This window comes from Tachypleus tridentatus, chromosome 13, assembly GCF_004210375.1.
Source record: "Tachypleus tridentatus isolate NWPU-2018 chromosome 13, ASM421037v1, whole genome shotgun sequence".
In the NCBI taxonomy this organism is placed as follows: domain Eukaryota; kingdom Metazoa; phylum Arthropoda; class Merostomata; order Xiphosura; family Limulidae; genus Tachypleus; species Tachypleus tridentatus.
Window position 1 is genome coordinate 179,642,914 of NC_134837.1, and position 18,961 is coordinate 179,661,874.

At 33.6% G+C, this 18,961-nt stretch overlaps 1 protein-coding gene across 4 annotated transcripts in view; it reads right to left on the bottom strand.

Annotated features, from left to right (window-relative positions):
* Nucleotides 1–260: 260 nt before the first annotated feature.
* Nucleotides 261–18,961, bottom strand: part of LOC143237386 (prestin-like) — a 55,952-nt gene continuing 37,251 nt past the window's right edge. For 3 of the 4 annotated variants that reach the window (XM_076476593.1, XM_076476591.1, XM_076476592.1), the window contains 8 exons: nucleotides 18,521–18,616; nucleotides 17,539–17,645; nucleotides 17,024–17,096; nucleotides 13,386–13,498; nucleotides 9,278–9,401; nucleotides 5,938–5,992; nucleotides 4,488–4,615; nucleotides 261–3,000 (listed from right to left, as the gene is read on the bottom strand). In XM_076476593.1, coding sequence (XP_076332708.1) covers nucleotides 2,968–3,000; nucleotides 4,488–4,615; nucleotides 5,938–5,992; nucleotides 9,278–9,401; nucleotides 13,386–13,498; nucleotides 17,024–17,096; nucleotides 17,539–17,645; nucleotides 18,521–18,616 — 729 coding nt within the window. In that variant the 3' untranslated portion in view covers nucleotides 261–2,967. Of the gene's footprint in view, nucleotides 3,001–4,487; nucleotides 4,616–5,937; nucleotides 5,993–9,277; nucleotides 9,402–12,569; nucleotides 12,986–13,385; nucleotides 13,499–17,023; nucleotides 17,097–17,538; nucleotides 17,646–18,520; nucleotides 18,617–18,961 lie in introns of those variants that run through there. The other variant, XM_076476594.1, reaches the window with a different exon arrangement.

Sequence of the window (18,961 nt, forward strand, 5' to 3'; positions counted from 1 at the left end):
AGACAAACATATATTGGAAATACACAATAATACTGTTAATATTCACTTATTAATAACGTCGGATATTTAATTTGATTCAATGTGTCATGATTTTATACAATGGTATCAATAATGAGCCTACTGTAAACAAAAAAGATTGATTGTTAATTAGAGTCTAACTCATGCTCAGGAAATCTAACTTTCGTAAAAATAAATATACAATAATTACCACACGTACAAAACAAACATTTTAATGTTTTAAGACAGACGTCACAAGCAAACCAATTGCTCAATGTTTATTGAAGAAAATATTACAAAATTGTATTTCTGTACATTTCTCTATAAATTATTAAAGTACACTATAAATAGGAAATTTTAAAACATACGACGTTAAGTTAACACTAAATATTTTTATTGTGTTTCATGAAACTGTTGCTCTCTCTGCCTCTTCCTTTTTTGTTTTGTAAAACTTTCTTTCTGTTAGAGACATAAATAACACAACCAACATTTTCAGTCATCATCTGCTAAAGTTCAAATATTCCTTTTATACAGCGACACCTATAAATCTCGGTATCTTCTCTTTGCTTGTTGTTAATGCAACACCAGACAGTGAGTTATCTGTACTCTCCCCGGCTCTGGTTACAAGTCCGAGTTTTTGTGTTATAAGCTCCCAGACTTTTCGTTGAACCTCCGGATAACATCTTTTGTGTTTAGGAAACACCGTGTTTTGAGTAAATATTATAACAGGAAGTCTGTAATCTTCATGGTGACTACAAATCGGGTTCGATATCCGCGATAGACAAAGCACAGATCCCTTTGTACGGCTTAGTTTTAACAACATTCAAGCTTCATGAACTGAATTATCGAATTTCGTATAACATTAGACGATTACACAATCATCGCAAAGATAAAAAAAACAAAAAAACAATAAAACCTTTGCGTTTAAAATTACTGCATAGTACAGTGTACATATCCACAGTAAACACTTACGCCTGTAAATCTCGTTAACAGAGAAAACAAACTTATTTGTAATCTCATTAGAGACCACGTTATATATCAGTAAAATTATTTACACTTTTCACAGAAACAGAGAAGCACTTAAGTTATACAAAGTCATATAGTTTTACCATTTGACAGAATATAAAACCAGATCTGATCAAACCCTTCTTTCATGGACTCAAACAGCCAAATTAGAACAAAGAGGTCGACATGAAAGAAGAAAAAAACTGCTCGTTTGTAGTTAAGTACAAAACTAAACACTGGGCTATCGTTGTGCCACTGAAAACATTTAGACTCGTTGTCATTGCATAAATATTAAGAGTTTTCTACAATTATTTCTTGCTCAAATTACTTGCTTTTGCATTGCGTCTTTAGAGGGCGTCTTATAATTTGGCTCTTTCTGACGTCATATTTTAACTCGGCTGTTTATGTAGTTTGCTCTGTTAAGATCTAATTGCTCTTTATTTTAATTGCAATTAAAACAACACAATATTCGAATTTCATAAAGATTTAGTATTATTTTTACACATACACACACTTACATATAAATATGCTGTTTTGACTATTTTTGTATACAATGAAGTAAACAAGAATAAAAAAAAACAAGCTAAAGTGAGATCTCAGTCCACACTATGAGATGATTTTGAAACACGGATGCCTAATCTTTGCCTACCAGACTGCCTAAAACCACAGTGGCACAGCGGTATGTCTGCGGACTTACAACGCTACAAACCGGATTTGGATACCCGTGATGGTAGGAGCACAGATAGCCTTCGTGTAGCTTTGGGCTTAACAAATCACAAACAAAATAGATCACCTTATGACCTTAGCGTTTCCATCCACTCCTGAAGTCCAACCCTCAAGTGGTGAGTCTAAAGGGTTAAAACGTTCTAAACAGGGTTTCGATATCCATGGTGGGCACAGCACAGATAAATCGTTATGTAGTTTTGTGTTTTAATAACGAACAAACCCAAACCATAGTTGTTTTAAATTCAAATCATATTTATGCCCTTAGTGGCAATGGGATCTGTAGACCAATGAAAACTATGAAATATGTTTTTTCGCAACTATTTTTACAATACATAATACATATGTTAAACTTGAAGCATTTCATAATTCAAACCATCTACCTGTGTCTCTTAAGTTATCTGTATATTCAAATTATTTCTTCTCGTGTCTATTTAATTTTAAAACTATTACATATGTTATAAAAAAATTTTAACTACAACAAGTTATCAAAAACTGTTGTTCTGTGTAAATCAGAGTTTCCCAAAGTGTGGGGCATGCCTCCCTGGGGGGCGTAGATAATCTCTTTGGCAATAAAGAGAGTCAGTGATCTAATAATGTAAAATTTAGTTTTAATATATATTTATTAATAAATTTAATAAGTAATTAGTACAACACATATACTATTTTGATGTGTATCTGTGAATTACATCTTGACACTTAACTTAATCTTTCACCCATTAAAGAAAGGGGAGCATAACGCAAGAAGACACATTAATTGAAAGTGAGGTGATAAAAATCTGGTAAACGCTGCTTCAAAAACAGTTTTTGACATAAATAAATATGCAACTCGAATAATTCAGTTTAACCGATTACACATGCTACGTTGTACAACTTATATATGTGCAGGCTTATATGTCCGTTTAAGTGAATAATTCGGTAAGTAAAATCCAAAAACATCCAATAATTTGTTTATGGATAACATTTCTGTATAAACGACAAAAAATATAGTATTCATAATTAACTCTTAAATAATAGTAAATTACTGTAAAATAATTCTATTGTAACTGTTACAAGAGATAGTAACTTAAGAATTCTAAGGCAAAATAAAACAAGAAGCCTTGATGAGGAACTACGACGTCGTTAAACCAACTAACACCCAAAGCGAGGCTACAGTTGAACACTCACATCCAAAACGAGGCTATAGTTGCATATTCACAATCAAAACGAGACTATAGTTGTATGCTCATATCCAAAAAGAGGCTACAGATGAATATTCTCATCCAGAACGCCACCCTGAGGGGAAAATAAAGCAATACAGAAATTAGAGAAATTACTTGTGCAGAGTTCATAGTTTCTTTTCCTACTCAATACCCAATGCTGCAACGATTGCTTACTTGTTTTGCCATTTTTATCGAAGTTTGCAGACTTTAACTGTTATGAAAACGAAGAGGACAGAGTGATAGATTCATACGTTGGGGGAACAATGTACAAACACCATAACCAAAAGTAACCCGAAACCAGGAGTTGCATTATCTATCAAGTGAAGTTCAAAGTTAGGCTAAAATACAGTCGGTAACTATCATCAAATGTTTATTCTTTTACCAACGTACACTGTGCCTTACAATAAAAGCTCTCATATTAAGTGAATTATTACTACGAACTTCTGAGTGAAAACAACATGCTAACCATATTACATTTACCACATCTAGTACGATGAGACCTTTCACTCAATACCAAAGCTCTTCAACTTCCCTGGAATACAACAATACTGTAATGTTGAGCTAGTGCGTTCCTTCTAGCAGGTGTTTTGATATGAAACTAATTAATTAGGAAGGGCGATCGAAGACTGAACAATCCTCATTCGCCACGCTCGTGGTTAAAAGAAGATGTGCGATTGGTCAGTTGTAATTGGGGAGCTAGACTATGGACAAATAAAACAGTGTTGGAGAGTTGATAAGATCATTGAGAGAATAAGCTAAGATGTTATTTATTTAAAGAAATAAACAAACGACCGATGTTAGACGTAGGGTTCTTCAGGACAGCAGGGACCTATAAATCTTGTGCCAAGAGTTGGTGTGGGGTGAACGGGAATGCTCCGAGAAAACCCACTTTCACTGCTACACAAGTTAACCATTTATATTTTGACTAAAGGTTGGTGCTACTACAGTGCTGACCTCTGTTCGTGGCTGACACGATCCGTGAATAATGGACTGTAAAACTAGGCAGCCACAAACTACTGATCATCAATGTACAGTACAGCGTTAAGTGTGGTCCTAAAGTAGAGTTAAATTAACACATAGGCACGGCATGACCAGGTGGTTAAGGCACTCGATTCGTAATCCGAGAGTCGCGGGTTCGAATCCCTGTCGCATCAAACGTGCTCGCCCTTTCAATCGTGGTGGCGTTATAATGTGATGGTCAATCCCACTATTCGTTGGTAGAAAGTAGTCCAACAGTTGGCGGTGGGTGGTAATGACTAGTTGCCTTCCCTCTAGTCTTACATTGCTAAATTAGGAACGGCTAGCGCCTTAACCATCAAGTCATGCCGAGCCTAGGTTGAATATGTACAAAAATAACAACTTTCCACTTTTTAACGTTTCAAATATTCATGTTGAGCTGATTAGTTATTGTGTCTTCTGATTTATAAACCATAATAAGTAAACCCATTAATGTTTTACTTTTCATACTCAGTTTTCTTTACGAATTAACAACCAAATTAACCAACAAATTATAATTAAAATAGATTTCTTCGTCTATAGCAAGTGGAAAGCCTAACTTACTTGGTCAGCGCCACCGTTTCGGTCACGGGTGGTAGCACTCAGTACTGCGTCGTGAACTGTGAGAAAAACGTTTTCTTTCCCTATGAGTTCGAACATTCCCGAGATTTCCATGGTATCACTGAAGGTAACTAAATCATGGACAGTAGAAACTTTATTTAACAAAACACCAGCTCGTAGAATCAACAAAACCTTGTTATTCACTGAATATTATGATAGTGACATGTTTTGTTTTTATTAAATTGAAAATTTATGCACTCTTTCGGTTACTTTCAGAATTATAAACAGTTTGAAAAAACTCGTACGACTTTGTGTTATATGTCTTGTAACGGATTTACTGTTATACAATTATTTTAATATCTACGTTTGTTTCACTTTGATGCATGTGACGTATATTGGTAAATGTGTTTTGTGCAACTCCCGTCTCTTCTATAAATTTGTAGAAGGTTCACTGGAATAAAAATAAACAATACAAAAGCGCCAGAATATCTTTTAATATTGTTGTCAACTGATCTTTCTACAACTTCGCCTAAAGTTTATAAATAGAGACAGTTTTAGAATATTGTTTGGTTGCTACAGTTAACATACTATAAACGTCGGAAGTTATAACCAAGATGAACGTTTACTAATAGGAAAACTGCTGATATTTAACCATGGGTTTCGTACATAGACTGTTCAACTTCTGTGAATTAACTACGATCGTTAATATTTCTACGAGGACATTAGATATTTTCGCCCGAAAAACTCAGCTTGTATACGGCGTGAGGCGAGCCATTAAGCGAAGTGTAACAATATCAACATACAATTATCCACTCGTCGTGGACCTAGACCGTCTATGAAAAATTCAGTTTCAGACCAGATAGAAAGATAGAAGGCTCAGTATAGTTTGTAAAACTTTTGTATATAAATTATTATTTGTAATAACTATTAGCAATAACCGTTATTATAAATTGTATCGTTTTAATGTATATTAAGATATATTTGTGTTAAGAAAGATAACTGTGTGTATCAATATATCATAAATTTATTACATATTAATATTCAATTAACTACTAGATTAAAATTTCCTGTTATTTGACATAGTAATACGTAACGTACATAACATAATAAATCAGAAACTCAATGAACCTTTGTAGAATGGACAGCAACTGCCTGTTCTGGACACACAAGTGTAGAGGACAACGTTTTGAAAGTCTCCTGACTTTCGTCTTCAGGTGGAAGATTTTCGAAACGTTGTCCTCTACATTTGTGTCTCCACAACAGGCAGTTGCCGTCGATTCCACAAAGTTTCATACGAATACACTAACTAAACAATCTATCAAAAAAAATCACAGATTCGTCCAAAATAAACTATAATACGTAACAGTCTTAATGTAACAAGTGTAAATTACTGAACTCTTATCAAAAGTGCAAGGTAACAGGTAATCAGGGTAAAGATACACATCAAACTTACCTGGTAATGAGGCTAAGTACAAGCAAACGCCCTCTTTCCTGGATTTGTTAATAACCTATAAAATTGTGAAATTATGAAACGATTAGTAAGCAACTTAAGATATAATAATACTTATTTGATAAAATTACATTTTACGTGAAGGTAAGTAACTTAATTTTGCTACTAAAGTCTACTTAGAGCAATGGGTCCAGGCCCTTTTTCCTTTCTTGTCTCACGATATATTTGCAAACATTGATAGACGTTTACAAACGAGGCAATAATTTTGAAAATTGCACGTCTTACTAAACATACAAGTAAATATCTATCTTCAAAATCTATTCGCGACCTCCTTTCACACATCCTGAAGATTAAATTTCGAGTCGCTAGGTTTCCGCTAGCCATTAGCCACATCGCCATTGGTGAAAAAAAACAGCCTGTGGCTAAAAAATCTAGTGATGGTTTCGCAATAGTGGCGAAAGATAATAATTTTTCGGTCTTGGATAGTTTTCCTTTGTTTATTCTGCTCTAGTTTCGGTCTTAACAGCTTTCGTGGTTTTTATCGCCATCCAAGCCATTAATGATGACAAATGAACAGAGGCGCCCCCCAGCGAGTTGAAGAAACAAGAAACGTCTTTAAAAACTATCACTGATTGTAATCTATATTTTCTTTATATATGTATTTTTATGATTTCAGGGATATGACAACTAACAAATTATATTAAAAAATATATTACTCAGCTGTGCTAATGATTTCTTTTATTTTCATTTTTTATGCTACATGTTTGATTTTGCCCGTGGTACACAAACAGTAATTAGAGAAAACCTGACTATGGTCTGTATCAAAGTGGAAATACCAAGTTTCGTTTGACATGTGTTTGAATTGAGATCATGAAAACTCCTAGATCAGTGGCTCATCAGGATGAGGCACTAACTAAATGGCTGCTACTAAGGAACATAATGGAACAGGATGCTCACAAAAACAGAAACATGAAGAGCTTCTGCAAGGAATACATCCACCAGACCCGTCAAACTTTTCCAAATCTGTCTCAGCTTGCAGCATTTGGATTAATAATTCCAGTTACATCTGTTGACTGTGAGCGGGGAATTAGCAGGTACAATAGAATCAAAACAGATGCCAGGAGCAGTCTGTCTGTGGCCAAGACAGAAATGTTACTGAACTTATCCATGGAGTCCAAACCTTTAGATCATTTTAACTTCCACTCTGCATTCAGATATTGGGTCACTCACAAAAATAGACGTGGGTAACATTCCCTGTTGAAGAAATGTGCTTCGGAACCTCAGGTGTCAACTTCTACCACATCTTCTGTTGAGAATGATTTGGCTGAAGAGCTACCATTGGATTTATCTACTTACTAGTCATGCTACCGTATTCTAGTTTTAAGTCATTTTTTGTTTCTGTGTTATTTTGAGAAATGTATCTCTTTATTTTCCTCTTTATCATGTTTATTTTGTTTGTTTTATTTTTTTTTGGCAGGGAAGATTGCTGGGGAATAAAAAATAGTACAAAACTTAATGTCTTGTAGATTTTCACATAATTACAACTATTTTTTACTGGATGAAATCGATGAATATTAAAAGTCACGCACCACACAGTTTTTGGCGACCTAAAATTGTGGCTAAACAACTGTCACTGAGGCCAAAAGAAAATTACTTTGTTTAGCTACAGTAGCTAAGAGAGTTATTTTTCTAGTGGAAGCCCAGGGTCGTGACCCAGGGGTTAAGAACTGCTGATCTAGAGGTTGTTTTAGAGAATACTGTTTCCTTGCTTATTTTTAGTTTATTTTGTATTTTAAAACTTTTGATATAAAACAATATATTGTTAAAACCTAAAGTTATTCAACCTTCACACTCAGAATATAGAAAAAACAAATCTTCGGCCTGGCATGGTCAGGTGTTTAGGGAACTCGACTCGTAATCTGAGGGTCCTGGGTTCAAATCCCCGTCACACCAAACTTGCTCGCCTTTTTAGCCGTGGGGGTGTTATAATGTTACGGCCAATCCCAATATTTGTTGGTAAAAGAGTAGCCCTAGAGTTAATGGTGAGTGGTGATGACTAGTTGCCTTCCCTCTGGTCCTACACTGCTAAATTAGGGAGGGCTAGAGCAGATAGCCCTCGTGTAGCTTTGCGCGAAATTCCGAAACAACAACAACAAATGTTAACATTGTGTATTTCTCATTGATTTATTTGTTTGCTTACTTTAAAGAAAAGCCACAGTGCGCTATCCTGCTGTGTCCATCGCGGGGAATCTAACCTCTATATTAACCTTAAAAGCCTGTAAATTTACCAGTGACCAATCGAGGAACATCTTCTCTTATATACTTTTTATGAGATGTTACATTTTTACAGAATATTATTTTTAGTTTTCAGTTGTTAAAAAGAGTTTTTATGAAGGTTTTCATGAATACTTTACTGGGTGTTAAATGAAGGTTTTAATATAAGAATGTGTTAATAAAAGTTACACAAAAAGCATGAATGCTTACCGAAAATATACACAGTCATAACATAAGGAAATAATTAATTATAAAATTGGTATTTTATTTAAATGTAACTAGCTGGAGCTGAAAAATGTTTGTTGTAACAATAATATCTAGCTGGTAGAGAGGCCAGAAGGAGTGTTTGTTACAAGAACAAAGTTTTAATTGTAGGGAGGTCGGAAAGAGAGCAATCTTGATAGGGTAAAGCCAATTTACATTCAAAGATACGATCGTCTTCGCTTGTTTACTTGACACAAAGTAATTTTAAAGAGTTTCATGATGTAAATTTAACATTGATGAAATTTTGAAAGCGCACAATTTACGATATTGCATTCGTACAAACGATATTATTCAAAGCGCTCTCAATAGATAGCGCATAAATACATAATGTCGAAAAATTGGGAATTTTATTACTTCAGATTAATGACAACATTTTAGTTCCACATAGAAACTAAACAACGAGTAGTGAGATTACTTAGAAAATGACATCACTAACGTTTATTTCAGTTTTCAAAAAGTCGTCTAGGTGAACAGTTACTTTAAATATTACCCAAGTTCAGTTTCTTTGTTTTAAACGTAAAATTGCACAATATGATCAAACCCTATATTTTCGCGTTATAAGCTCTGAAGTATACACTAAGCCATAAGGGAACAATTCCACTAAAGTAAAAAGCTCTTGATAAATGTTTGTTTAAATCTATACAGAGTAAAAACTGCCAATAAAAAATGAAGTAATTTTCATTTTTATCCTGCATCTGAACCACCATTTTTATCATAACAAAACCATTAATATCCATCAATGTTAAACACGTGTGTGTTTCACCCATTGATCTCAGAATAACAGAATAAACGTCTATTTACTGACCTCTCTCATGGCTGTAAGGCCTGTATCGTCAATATAGCAGATTGTAGAACAATCCAGGACAATGTATAGGTTATAGTTCGAACGGTCGTTGGTATCTTGATTTGTTAGAGCATCTGGTGAAAGCCTATGAATGGAAAACACCGTTTGTGATAATTCTGTCTACTACGTATAGAATTCATAATTTCTTCCTCGAGAACAACAACTTGTAATTAATAAAAATTAAGAAATTACAAATAATTATGTTCTCAGAACAGAACGTTTCCTAGCACAGTGAACAATTTTATCATTAAAACTTACAGTGAACGGATAAACTATCGTAGTATATCTTATTTAAAATAAAACTGAATAATTTCCTGGTAAGAAATAGGTAAATTCGCACACTATTATATATGTTTGTATAGATACACATTTTGTGACGTAATTTTCGTGTTCAAGTTTGTTTGTTGTTGTTTTTTTTTACATAGTAAAGGCTCCATTATATAATTTCTATACATGCAGTAAACCGTAAAATAACTAATTGCTGCATGTCGCGGTATTCATATGTCAGCAGTAAAATGACGTCAGAAAAATGACGTAGAACCAAGTCGTTCGACTTTTCGTAAAATAAATTATTATAATTCCACATGCTTCCCGCTAGTACAGCTGCAGGTCTGCGGATTTACAATGCTAAAATCAGCAGTTCGATTACCCTAAGTGGGCTCAGCAGATAGCCCGATGTTGCCTTGCTTATAAGAAAACACCCACACAATTATATAAATGATTCTTCAAGGTAAGAGAAATGCAAGAGTCAGCATACGTAAAATGACGTAACACATTCACCACAAGGTACGTTAACATATGTTAATTCTGATGACACGACTTACGGAAAAGTGTAATATGGAACTTTATTCAAGTGCGGATTTTGAAACATAGATACAGTTAAAAAATCGGGTGTATTCATTTATTTAACTGTAATAACCCACACCTGCCGTAACTTAACGTCGCAATCACTTACGTTGGCATTCTAGTGTAATGAGTTATGAATAGATGGCGCAACTCACTGTAAGCATACTTCTTTTATAATTTACTTTCCTAATATCTTCACACATTTCCACATGACGAATTGTTCAGTTTTTACATAATAATAAATACGTATCATGCATAAGACATTTAAAATAAATTTCCTAAACTACGGTTATTCACTGGGTTTGGTTAGTGCAATAACTTAACTTCAGGTTGGAAACGTTATTTTTGGAACTCTTGATTGTAACAATTTAAACGTAATCTGCGGGTCGCGGGTTCGCATCCACGTCGCGCCAAACATGCTTGCCCTTTCAACCGTGGGGACGTTATAATGTGATGGTCAATTTGTTGGTAAAAGAGTAGCCCAAGAGTTGGCAGTGGGTGGTAATGACTAGCTGCCTTCCCTCTAGTCTTACACTACTAAATTAGGGACGGCTAGCGCAGATAGCCCTCGAGTAGCTTTGCGCGAAATTCAAAAACAGACAAACAAACAATTAAAAAATACACAATAAAACACAGACATAGAGAGTTAAAAAACTCTCGGTGCTTTCGAAAATCTAACTCATATAAAATCCAATGTGTATCACGTTATGTCACGCGTGATTTCTCAAAATAAGAGTCATGAAAACCAAAATCCAGATAGAATTATTCGATTACTGTCTGTCCAAGAGTGAAATTATGCCGTTAAACCCTGTAAGTGTAGCGAGTATTAGTATAATAAACCTGAAGTAAAGATATAATATAGGAGCATAGTCTAAAGCCAAGTGCATAAACTGTATCATGAAAGTAAAAATATCGCTTCGATTTTAAATTTAAATCGTTTCTAAATGAAGCTATTTCTGTTACAATCTTTTTAATCAACAGAGACTCTTAGTTATATAATCAATAAATATTTTTTTCAGTATTATTGTATATACATTTCATCTTACACTTTCAGTACACACACTAACCTCATTATATATTAGAAGTTGTTAATTTAACTAATTTTTTAACCAACAATTATTCTATTAATACGCCACGAATTTCATTTGAGAAATAATCTTAATTTTGATTGGCTCACGAAGGAAGTTATTGACGTTTGATTTCCTTGACTGCACATTTCTGCCTCTTTGTTGGTCAAGTTTGATTTCGCATGTATTTCAGTTAGCTATAAAGCATATAGAGTGTGTGGTAGTACTTATCCCACCATTTTTGACTGGCCATATGCTCGTTTTATAAACAGACACCATAAAATACATCGATTTTAGCTACCAGGTGGCACCACAGATCGCTACGTATACTGTATAACTTTCCTCATACCCTTCTGTTCTGAAAATGTACGAATTAATATAACAAATGTTTTGTTCACATCATTCTAGAAGTAAAAACATCCTGAACTTCAGCAAACCTATGTATATTTATCAATGTTTCGGCGTTTAACAGTAACATAACTAGTACGAATAAGTTTATTTTATTTTTTAGAATTTTGCGCCAAACTGTCCGATGGCTATTTGTATTAACCTTTCCGACAAGCACAATCAACTTAATTTTAAAATATCTAAAGAAATCACTTGTGAAACAAAAACACCATTTATCTTATACAGTGTAAAAAATGCAATTATCAGTATACAGGACATACACAAAGAACTCTCAGAAAACGTTTTAGCAATAACAAATTTTCTATTAACACCGAGAAAGATCTCACTGTCGCTTAACACTTCAATCAACACGATCAATGAATTAAAAATGTTACTGTCACTAGAACTGAAACAGGATTCAAAACTAAAGCAGACAGAGAAATAAAAGAAGCTTATTGGATTGTCAGGCTAAACACTGTTCAACCTTTCTGAATTAATCTAGACCCAGGAATCAGTGATCTCTGGTCATTAGTTTCATCTCTGTCAGGTAAATACGTTTATTCTTCATTTACGTTTTCATGAAATAATTATTTTATCCTGCTTTTAAATTGATTTATATTAACACATCTTTCTCTATCACTCTCAGGTGTTATCTTTCCTTTTTTTACGTAAACATCAAACACAGTTCTTAAAAAACAGACATATTTTTTTCCATTCAAAAGTTAAAATACCAACAACAACTTTCCATATACATTATCGTCATCGGTTAAATAGCAACGGTAATGGGACGCTTACAACACTAGGCAGAGAAATAAATAATTTCCTGAAAGTCCGATGACCTCTATGACGTTACTAAACTAAATCTTTATATGTCACTCGTTCAATTACACTGGACATTTCCAGATTGCTCCTGAAGAAGAAAGGTCCACCTTTCGAAAGTGCTCGGGTTATAAGGGTTTCTATTTCAGTTTTATCAAGACTTTTTGGACCTATGTGTTTTTAGCACATCATGAAGAATATATAGTAATTGGTCAACCACATTATATCTGGTGCCGACGAGGTCTTTCGCACAAGACCAGACCTCATCAGTCTCTACCTACCATACCGACAAAAATGAGAGAAGTTGTACAAAGTATGTTTGTCTCACATTTAAAATACAAACATGATCTTTTTCTTATATATATATTGCAAACTGTGTGGTTTGTGCGAGTGTTCGTTTGCCTTCAGTCCAAACCAATATTTTGTAGTAATTCTGATTTAAAGTCGTCCATGTCTCTAAGAGACCTGAAAGATAATCCGGGGTGGTAAGAAATTCTTGTTTTTCTTCTCCGGAGTCACGTCAGCCACTTCCAGCACTGCCTCAGAAAAGCTGTGCACGCAGACAAAGCAAAACATTCACTTTTAAATTGACGGTAGAATAGACATAAATAACATTGATGTTTAATATTTTTAACAAACAGGTTATTCTGCGTTAAACTGTCAAGAATTATCACACTGTCATTCATATCTCAAAATGTGACGTAACTTAAACAATAAAAATGTACATGTACTGTATGTTATTGTTGAGTGGCTCTTAGCATGAATGAAATATTCAAGAATTACTTATCATGATGGACTCACAGTTTTGGTTTTGAACGAAATCAAGAATCCAACACAGTTAACCTTTTTAAAGTTCGAGAAATAATTTAAATTGATAAATTAACTTAAAGTTTTCTTTTACTGGGGACGGGTACTTTTGGTTGTAATAAATAAAAGCTTTTTAACCCTACCTCTGTCGGATGATACGGGTTATTTCGCCTTGGAATCGACTAGCTGTTGCGAAGCAGAGAGGAACTCCGAAATGAAAGACCGTCACACATCCTGTCTTGTCATTGACTGGAGTCTAAAAATTCACAATTAAACGTGGTATTGTTAACGACAGATCTAAAAAATATTATATTAAATTTCATATCATCATATCCGCAACTTTAATTAACGGCTTCTTTCTTAAATTCAAGTAGATTATACGTTACTCTTCCTGGACTATATATGTATTGTTCATTTGATCTCCCTCCTCATAACAAAGAACTTGTGTAACCTTCCATATCATTTTCACGATACTATTAATAAAGAATTTGGTTATCCTAAAATTGTACAACTCGGGTTTTAAAAATCCATTGTTAGATTGTTTAAAGCAAATTAACTAGCAATCTTTGCAAGGAGAAAAAACTTACATTTCATAAGATATTGACATGACTGAGAGAAAAGCAGACTTTTGAAGTTTCATGTTATTCCCTGTTCTATATTTTTCTATTTTCATTTTTAATTGCTCAAGCATTCCAAAAATGTTTAAGAAGTGTTGACCGTACAGTGTTTCGTTTTTGTTTTCTAATATTTTAACAATAAATAAATTTAGTAAGGTGTAAATTACATTGCTTTAACTTTTTTTCAAATATATACAGTATATGTTTGTGAATAATTACAAGAGATGGCGCTAAAACATTATTGTTTTCTAAACATTTTTATTTTGATTTGTTGAAAATACTACCTGTTTCAGTTACTAGGTGATACGTTAAACGTGATTAGTCTATATAATATTATAAACTAGAAGCACCATTAATTAAACAAATAACTAAATTTATATATATATATATTTGTAAACTAACTACAGTTCGTACAGTTTCATTTGAGTATAAAATGAAGAATATTAACATAAATATAGCTCTAGTTTGTTTGTTTTTGAATTTCGCCGCAAAGTTACACAAGGGCTATCTGCGCTAGCCGTCTCTAAATTTGCAGTGTGAGACTAAAGGGAAGGCAGCTAGTCACCACCATCCACTATCAACTCTTGAGCTACTCTTTCACCAACAAATAGTGTGATTGACCGTCACATTATAATGCTACCACGACTAAAAGAGCGAGCATATTTGGTGCGACGGGTATTCGAACCCGCAACTCTCAGATTACGATTCGAACGCCTTAACCACCTGGCCATGCCGGGCCTGTTATTCAGTTTCCATTCAGTTACAGATAAAACATATTAAAACATATTAGTGCTTGCGAAAAGGTGCGATATTAAAAAAACAAAACACTGTGCACTACTTCACATACCTCAAAATTAGTACAGTATGGTCACAAAACTGAACATGTACATGTCGTATTACGATTGTATAAATAATGTATGTATATTGTTATGGATATATACAAGAAAATCCAATAAAATTACAAAGCGTGGTTGAGAAGTTAGCACATAGACAGGATCAAGTACAAAAGTTGTAATGGTTTTGAAACGATACCCCAAACTCAAGCGCATTCGAATAGTTCATTATTCTTCTATAGGAGAGTAAAGGGTCTACTTTTTTCTTCTAACATTACTGTCCCTTCTCCTGAGTGCAGTACTTATGGAGATATTAAGACCTCCACTTTTTCATAGCAACTGTCTAGTAACCTTTTATTTTGATGACCTTCCAGGCTCCACAATCTCTGAGGCTTTGCTTCTTCTATACACAGAATCGGGACTGGCATGGCCACGTGTTCGACTCGCAATCTGAGGATCGAGGGTTTGAATCCTCATCACACCAAAAGTTATAACCCTTTCAGTCGTGGAGGTGTTATAATGTGACAGTCAACCTTCCACGAAACCGTGAACTTGACGACTTTCTAGACCTAAAAGGACCTGAATCTTCTCTCTCTCACACAAAGCAAAATCCTCTCTTCTCCTTGAAATGAACATTACTCCCAGTGTACATCCTCCCAAGTGCACTCTGATCTAAACTCTAGCAAGATTTTCAAACTACTCAAAAAACTGAATGAAAAAATAGAGGACATGTGTCATGCTGATGTATTGGGACAGTCTTTATAGAATCAAACTATGCCTGAACCCTTTAATTTGAATTCAACAGTTACGATAGGAATCAATGACGAACTATTTTGTTCGCAATGGAAAAATATCTTTCATTCCACTTCACTTACACTTACGAAACTGTCACAAGACTTTTGGAGACCTACAGTAAAGAATCTTGTAAGGAACATTGTTGCTGTAAATTGAAGATATACTCTGACAGTCAGAACATTAACCGTCAGAGACTATGACTGAAAGAGAGTATAAACAAAACATTATCACCAACAACTTGACAAAGTTAACAATATACCTCGTGAATCTGCCTTAAAACAATCACCTAAAACAAATTCTTGTCGTGTTCCACTGGTTATTACCTATCACTAAAAACTAAAAAATCTACCGCGGATACCAAAAAAAAACAACACTTTTACCTCTTGAACTTAATGATTCACTAAAATCCATTTTTATAGAAGTTCCTGTTGTTTCTTTCAGAAAAAATAAGACTTTGCATTCACACTTAGTTCACGTAAACTTTAAGTTGGCACTAGGTGGGGATCATCCTTGCAGTAAATAGCAAGTGATGCTAAACCTACAAGTTCACGAAGAAAACGAACACATTTAGCGAAAAAAACAACCAATAACAGTTCAGAATCACTAAACTTATAACTTGATCTACAAAAAAAATGTTATTTATCTAATCCAATGTCAAAACTTTAATTTTCAATAAGAAAGTTAAACCGAAACAACTATATGGGAACGGGTTAATAACTACAAGTTATCAAAGAAACAAAAACAGAAAACAAATAAAAACCTTTTGGTCGTAAACACTTCAATACACCTGGACACTTCCTTGAAGATACTAAACTGACGTGTATAGTGACAAATTTTACATCTAACAGAAACAGAAAACTTATTAAGAAGCTTATTGGATAGCACTGTTAAATACCGTAACACCAAATGGTATCAACCTCGATCCCAGAATTATTGACTTTTGTATTTGTCTGAAAGCATTTTCAGAACTAAATTCACAATTAAACTTTACATTATTAGAATTATTCATACTTTAATTTATATATTGATGTTATTTCCGATATATTGTGTGACCTTATCTTTTTTTTTCCCACCACCTTTAACCGTTATTTAATTTTTATTTTAAATTTTATCTTTATAAAAAATTGGTTAACAGTTTTTATAACTATCATCGCACTTAAGTCTTTTATGTACACACACACCTTTTTTATACAAACTAAACCTGATACAAACAATTCTAGGTTATGAAGAAAATACATACAAATACTCTTAATAAACGTTTACGTTATAGTTCGGGTATAAATACAAAACTACTTTTGTTTTGCATGCGGATAACATGAGATAGGTTTAGGCTTAATCACGTATTTTGCTTCCGGTTTAGACTTACTATGTATTTTAATTTCGACTTAATCTTACCTAGTATTTTGTTACCGGTTTAGACTTACCATTTATTTTACTTTCAGTTTAGGCTTAATCACGTATTTTACTTCTGATTTAGACTTACCAGGTATTTTACTTTAGATTTAACCATATATTTTACTTCCGGTTTAGACTTACCAGACATTTTACTTTTGGACCAGGAATATAAACGCCAGAGCTACCAAACTCTTGAAGAGTAGTTCCACGGTGGCTACAAAAAACAAAACAAAAAACACACAACAAAATTAGAACTTATATAACATCTAAAGATACCACTCATACAACAGTAAATAATGACGATTTTATGTTGTAAATTCTCAAACAAAGGAGAGACTTGAGCTCTACCAAATTTTTAAATAATAAGCATTTCTATAGAGGCATTTCATAACCGTGCCTTAAATAAATAAAACTGAATTTTATCAAACAACATGTCCCCGCTGTAAGTCTTCGGACTTACAACGTTAAAATCAGGGGTTCAATTTCCCTCGATGGACACAACAGATAGCCTGATGTGGCTTTGCTATAAGAAAAACACACACTCAAACAACATTAGCAAAACATTAAGTAAAAAAAACGTTAAGTCGCATGTTATGCGAATCGTCTTTACTGTTCTGTTCTGTTTTGTTTTCATGATTGAATAGTTTCTTACCTACCTTTGCATCCTCCATACGACGGTGAACAGAGACACAATAACACCGATGATTAATCCGTAAGTTACATCCAGTAAAACGACGGAGGCAAACGTTACAAACCATATACACTGTAATAACAGAAGGAAGATTTATGTGATTACTAGAGCCAGTATAAAAACAATATTTAAAATTAAATCAGTAAATTTTCTATCGTTCTGTAACGAGACGTAAAGCTTGCTAATCCCAAGGACAAACGTATGGATTTTATTTTTATTTTGGTTTCGTATAGTAACAATAAAAAATTAAAAGGGCTTCAACACGTTGATTTTTTTGTAAAATAAATTTATTCTTCTCAATTAAAAAATAAGACCATAGGTTAAAAAATAATGCATATATTGTAATTCAGTAACGTCATGCCCATAGGTCCTACCCCAGTTTTAATAATTTCAAATCCATGTATAAACATTTGATTCGATATGTCCAAGTATTTGAAACCAAATTAAGGGATATAAACAAGCTATATATCTGTCTATACACAGTCACTTGACGCAACTGTCACAGTTGCAACACTGAATGAGGTAATTCATCGTTTGAACTTTATACACTTTACTATATTTGTTATCAAAACTCATATTTTAAACATAGTCCCAAGCGGTTGCACTAGTGGTTTCAGATCGCTTTGTTATAACAATAATCAAATGTTTACAGTATGAATTCGAATGTTTTTTAAAAGTTATGTCAGAGGTAAAAACACTTTATTATGTTTAACCATTAAAAATGTAATTACAATACTTAGATATACAAGAATTTCTTCTAGTTTCTACGCAACGAGATTACCCCTGGAAACGAGATAAAAAAATAAAACAAACTGACTCAAAAAGTTTCGTTCTAAATACAGATTTAATAAGAAGAAACATCTTCCTCTCAGTGTAATGACACTCAGTGCAACACATAAAATCTTGTAACTGTTACACAAGGCTCTAGATATGAGGAATTAACTTACAGCATCAACTTTTGAGATTCGTCCCAGACGTTTAAGTTCTGTGAGCTGCTTCAGAAGATCCTTTAGTGCGATTATGGTGATGGAAGCTAACACACACTATAAAGAAATAAATATATATATATAACAGTAAAATCGGATGAAACACTCTCTAGTGGAGAGAATATCCAATTTAATTATTACAACGTTGCAGGTAATAAAATTAGAACTTATTGACAGCAAAAGTTCGGAAAGTAGCGTCCTCTAGTGGAGGAAATATCAGATTTAGTGATTACAACGTTGTAATTGATAAACTTAGGATTTATCGACTACAAAAGCTCGAAGAGTATCGTTCTCTAGTGTATGAAATATGAGATTTAATAATTACAACGTTGTAACCATTAAAATTAAAACTAATTGGCTTTCAGAGAAAATATGAGATTTAATAATTACAACGTTGTAACC